Source organism: Cavia porcellus, unplaced genomic scaffold, assembly GCF_034190915.1.
Source record: "Cavia porcellus strain 051 isolate PalLab524CR breed Dunkin Hartley unplaced genomic scaffold, mCavPor4.1 scaffold_8, whole genome shotgun sequence".
Lineage (NCBI taxonomy): Eukaryota > Metazoa > Chordata > Mammalia > Rodentia > Caviidae > Cavia > Cavia porcellus.
The window spans coordinates 46507695-46513722 of record NW_026947491.1 but is presented as its reverse complement, the minus strand read 5'-3'; the positions used below and the strand labels follow the sequence as shown (position 1 = coordinate 46513722).

Below are 6028 nucleotides of genomic sequence, written 5' to 3'. Positions count from 1 at the left end.
GGAGCCGAGACAATGCGGGCTGGGCCGTGAAGTGGGATGAGTTCCACAGGCCAGGTGGGTCTTAATTTTTTTAAGTGTAAGTGATCTGTTTCTTGTTTCTTAGAGCTTTTAATATTTTTTTTGGTCTTTTTCCTTTTTATCGGTACCGGGGATCGAACTCACGACTGCCTGCTTGCCAGGCAGGCGCTTATGCCACTGAGCTAAATCTCCAGCTCCCAGCTTTTAATATTTTTGTTCTTATATTGGATTTCTGGAATTTTGATTACATGCCTGAGTGTAGTTCTGTTTGGGTTGTAGGTGGCTGGGATCCTGTATGCCTCAGATCTGAGTATCTTTACCTTTTCCCATATTATGGAAGTTCTCCTTGATTATTTCTGTGAATAGCCTTTGCATTTCATTTGTTTGTATCCCTGCTTCTTCCTTTACATTCTTAATTATTAAGTTATAGATCCTTTTATCATCTTCTAGCCTTTGTATTGTTACTGCTTGTTTCCTTGTTATTTTTAAGATGCTTTTCCTTTCATGCTCCCACATTACAAATCTGTCCTCCAGATAATCTATCCTTAGTTTCTTTCAAGCTGTTATGCCGGCTTTCAATAGAGTTTTTAGTTTCCTGGTAATCTCTTTGAACTGCTTCATGTACTCTACGTTTTCTCTATTTTCTCCATCAAACAATTCTCCCCTTTTTTTCTGTTCTTCCATTCCACCATCTGTTTTTTTTTTTTTAGGAGGCACTTAGCATTTCTTTAACTAGTCTACTTATATCTTGCTTTACTTGGTTAAATACTTCGCTTTGGAACTCATCTATGAGGTCCCAAAGAATTGGTTTATGTCTATTGGTGCTGTGCCTAATTTTTCATGTTTTCTATCCTCATTCTCCTTTGCATTTACCTTTCCTAAATCAGTGTTCTCAGGATTGGGGGCTGAGGACCCTTTCTTCTTGCTCCCTCTTCCCATACTTTTTGTTCCTTCCATACAAGCATATATAGGAGGCCCAGTTTATTTGTCAGTCACAGTTTGTTTCTGCAGCGTCCTGTTTTTGCTAGTCTGCCTGGTCCCAGAATGTCCTCTGTTGGAGCCTCCTAGTCTATGGAAGGGTCCCAGTGCCTCTCACTCACCACAAGTTGATGCAGGGCTCCCCCCAGCTCTGCTCTCAATTTGGTTTGCCAATTCCCACTTTCAGAGCTTTTGTGTCTCTATCCCTGCATGTGCTGATTCAGATGCAGCAGTGGTGGCAAGAAATTCAAGCTGCGGTTTCCAGAGGTGCAGGTTCCAGTTTCAGCACTGAGATTTTAGCTATTCCAGTTGTAGCACCAGGATTGCATTTCCAGTTGGTTTCTCTCAGCTTAGTTCATTCCTGGGTTGGCAGGGTATATCCCCCCATGCTTAGGACTCCCCACACTGCACCATTCCTGGAATTTAAGCTGGCTATCTCAGAGAGCTTCCATAGCTGCTGTTATTTATCCACCATGCTCTCCCAGAAGTCCTTTCCTAGAGTTTTTATTATTCTGTCTTTATCATTTCTGTTCAAGGCTTAACATGGTGCCAAATACCACTGTGTCAGGTTCTGTAAGGGATGTTTTCTGATGTCCAGGAAGGCTCCAGCTTTCTTCAGTAAGAGTAACTCCTAATTATGCTTCAAACCCAAATGATTAGCTCTATAAAAAAAGATATAAATGGAAGGCTTAGGAATTCATTAAAATAGTCCACAGAAAAATATCTGTTGCCAGAGAGTCTTCTATAATACCTGATGGCTCCACCGTGAGCCACTCTTCGTTCATGGTGCTTCCCACTTCAGTACGTGGGTCCATCCTTCAGTCACGGCGGTGGGAGGGGGCAGCCTGGTTCCAAGGCTGGGCTGGGATGGTGGCTCATGTGTCCCACCACAACCACATTTTTCTAGAGCCAGGACAATGTGGGCCAGGCCATGCAGTGGGCTAAGTTCCACAGGCCGGGTGGGTCAGAATTTTTTTTAATTATTTATATATTTTAGACAGAAGTCCTTTGTCAGTGACAGTTCACTAAATTTTTTTCCCAGTTTGTGGGTTTTCTTTTCACTATGATGGAGATTTCTTTTGACATGCAGAAACTTGTTAATAAGATGTAATCCCAGCTATTGATTCTGGGAAGTATTTCTTGTGAGGTTTGATTCCTGTTTATGAACTCTTTACCTACCTCTATGTCTTCAACATTTTTACCTAATTTGTCTTCCAACAGATTTAGTGTTTCTGTTTTAATATTCAGATATTTGATCCATTTAGATTTTAATTTAGAACATGGTAACAGGCATGGTCTAGTTTTAGTTTCAGCATGTGGAGAGCCAGTTTTTCCAGCACCATTTATTAAAGAGATTGTCATTCTTCCAGTGAACATTTTTGGCCCCTTTATCAAAGATAAGGTGGTTGAGTGTGTTTATAGTTGTGGTTGTATCTTCTAATCTATTCCATTGATCTTCAGCTCTGTTTTTATTCTAGTATCATGTTGATTTTACCATAGTTGCTTTGTAGTATAACTTTGATTCAGGGATTGTGATGCCTCCTGCCTTGCCTGTGCTGCTTAGAATCGCTTTTGCTATTCTAGTTCTCTTTTAGTTCCAGATGAATTTTAGAATTTTCTCTAGATCTATGAGTTATGTTGATGTTATTTTCCCTGGGATTGCATTGAATCTTCATGGTTTATTTTTTAAATGTCACTGAAAGCACCATTTCTCACAGAATATCCTTTTCATAGCATCTTTTACATCTCTGTTTCTCAGGCTGTATATTAGAGGGTTCAGCATTGGTATTATAAGTGTATAGAATACAGCTACAATCTTGCTTTGCTCTGGTGAAGAGATGGCCCCAGGCTGAGCATATGTGAAGAACACAGTTCCATAGAATAAACTCACTGCTGCTATATGGGAGCCACAAGTGGAGAAAGTCTTACTTCTGCCTTGGATTGAGGGAATCTTCAGGACAGAGGAGAGGATGTATACATAGGAAAACAGAATTGCTATTGTGGTGCTGATGACAATGAAAGCAGAGAGAATAAGCAGCACAATTTCATTTACAAAGGTATCAACACAGGAAATCTTGATTAATGCTTGGACATCACAGAAAAAATGATCCAGTCTGTTTTCTTGACAAAATCGCAAACTGAAAGTGAAACTTGTTTGCACTATTGCATTTATGCATCCACAGATATAAGATCCAGCTACCAACTGAACACAAACTTTGTGTGACATGTGCACAGGGTAAAGGAGAGGACAGCAAATGGCTGAGAATCTATCGAGAGCCATCGCAGCCAAAAGAAAGCATTCAGCTGTGACAAACAAGGCAAAGAAGAAAAATTGTGCTGCACAGCCATTATATGAAATCTTCTTTTCATTGCTCAAGAAATTGGCTATGGTTTTGGGTGCAATGACTGTGGCATAGCAAAGATCTAAATAGGACAAGTTTTTAAGGAAGAAATACATGGGTGTTTGAAGTTTAGAATCCATGGTAATCACAGTTATTATGCTGACATTTCCTGCCACAATGACCATGTAAATTACCAAGAACAATAAGAACAAAAGGATCTGTAGCTGTTGAGAGGTTCTAAATTCCAAAAGAATAAACTCAGTCACCTCTGAGTAATTTGTATTCAGCTCACTCTTCATAAGTGAGATAAGTAGAACTGCAGCAATAGTAAAGATGAAACAAATGCTTGATCAGATTAGTGTGCTTATTTTAGTAAAAACAATTGATGAACTAGCATGAAGAAAACTTATATTGTTTTCAATATTTTATGACATTACTAAAAATAAAAATGAAATTAACTTTCTTAAAAAGCCTTTTTACTTCATAATTCAATCTGCTTGGTAAACCTTTTCAGATACACTTATCTTCAAATAATACTGATTGACACTCTTAACTGCTTTAATGAAATGAAAATTACAGAAAAATGACTGGAAACGAAAGCTTCTGGGTTTTTTGTGTGGGTGGTATTATTTGTTTTTATTTTTGTTTTTTATTTTCTTGATTTTATTATCAATCTATTTCTATACCTCCCTTAATGACAGATGTTTCTCACAGATATAATCTACTTCTAAAGATATACTCTGTTGAATATATAATGTATTTCAGAACATAAGAATTAATTTCAATTAACATTTCATTTTATTTTAATGGCTAGCTAAGCTTTAATTTTCTATAGAAAAATAACATATGACATTATGAAATTCTTATATTAGAAGACTTTGATCATACATGACAAAAGTATCATCTTTTGAAGCTTAATCTGTGTTATTTCTTCAATTATTTTTGTCCCTATAAGAACACAAATTTTAGGGGAGAAATTAATTGGCTAGAAACAGTAGTAATGTTTACTTAAATTTTCTAAAGATTTGTCATCATTGTTTCTTTCCTCTCTTCTTTCCTTATGTCATGCTTTTATCTCTTTCATTCTTTCTAAGCATAAGAATCCAAGTGAAGACATTTATGTTTTTCATCAGAGATACTTTGTCTTTTTAGAAAAAAAAAACTAATTATAAATGTAAACATATAAGATTATTGAAAGAGAAGACACATGGACATTTTTTAAAGAATTGAATATACAAATAATAAAAACAGTAAATATGCATTTAAGAAAGTCTCTAATACATGTTAAACTCATGCTACTATAGCTACAAAATATTCTTAAAAACAAGAGAGGCAATAGAGATGTCAATAAATTTTTATTCTAATTTCATGAGGAAACCAAAACACAAAATAACTTTTTAATGACTTGCTTAGAGCCATGGAATTGAGCAACACACTATTTATTCTTCAATAATCTACCAAAGATTGTGAACAAAATTGTCCAACGATGAAATCAATAACTTAGGTACTGTGAAAATGTCTTTTGTAATTTAGAATATAATCATAAATACTATATAAATATCATCTGTGACATAAATTCATAGTTACATATTATATTTGTAAATCATATAATGAATTGATTAAATTATAAATGTATAATTATGAAATTATAAATAAGTAATTATGAAATACCTCTGATATATTTCTTTCTTGTTATCATTATCTAGACAGTTTGGACCTTTACACTTTAATCTGGATAAATCCTTTCTGATATGTTGATCTTCAGAAATATACTTCAGTAGTATAGTAGAGCAAAATTGGTCCAGGCACAACAATCAACCTTCCTGAAAATAATTAAATACTAGCAGAAATACCAATTGATTTCAGAAAACAAGAAGCATGATGAAAATAACTCCTAGCAGAGCGTATTAAACTACAAATCATCAAAGTTTCCTTAAAGTCATATTCTACACTAGTAATTCCCTGGTTTTAATAGAAATTTCAGAAACACTTTAAGCAAGACAATTAAAATCATCTAAAAGAAAGGGGCATGAAGCACTATCAGAAATGCTTATTTTACATCTTAGTAAACACTATCATAAGATATGTGATTCAAGGACATTCTTGAGGAAACAGAAACATGAAAAGGAGCAAACCTTTGTTTAACAAGAATTTTTTTCTGCAATGCAGATTACCATTTTCCAATGTTCAGCTCCTGACTCAAATATCTACCACATACAAATACGAAAAAAAGGGTAGCTTATGTCTTTTTCTTATTCATCAGTTTACTGTACTGTATCATTGATTAAACTGCCAAATAGACTTGGGTGGAGTCCTAAGAGAAATTCTCTCCTGGGATGGGAAAGCAAAGCAATGGCCAATCCTTCCACAAGATATTCACCAGAGATAACAGGTCTTTCTCAACAGTTAAATATTATGTGGTGTAATGGAGAAAGAAAAATAAAGTACACAAGAAATTTTAATTAGTAAATCTATCAGACCTTTGGAAAGTTAAAAATGTTCTCTGGAGGATTTGTTTTGTTATTCAAAACAATTTGGTGAAAAATTCTCGATTCTTTTATATTTATAATGTACAAGGAGAAATATTTCATTTAACATGAATTGCAACCTTTTTAATGACTCATTTCCTACTTCTACTGTAAATACATTATACTGTTATGAGAAGAAAATACTTAAAATAAGTAATAATA

The 6028-nt window shown here is 34.9% G+C and overlaps 1 protein-coding gene across 1 annotated transcript; it reads right to left on the bottom strand.

The window, feature by feature from the left end:
* Positions 1 to 2689: 2689 nt before the first annotated feature.
* LOC100720732 (olfactory receptor 9S13-like) lies at positions 2690 to 3637 on the bottom strand. The gene has a single exon (XM_003476010.1). It carries the CDS (start codon positions 3635 to 3637, stop codon positions 2690 to 2692), a length of 948 nt encoding a protein of 315 aa, XP_003476058.1.
* Positions 3638 to 6028: the final 2391 nt, after the last annotated feature.

Bases quoted from the DNA above. Each gene is read 5' to 3' on its own strand.
- LOC100720732 (XM_003476010.1), bottom strand. From the start codon at position 3,637: ATGAAGAGTGAGCTGAATACAAATTACTCAGAGGTGACTGAGTTTATT.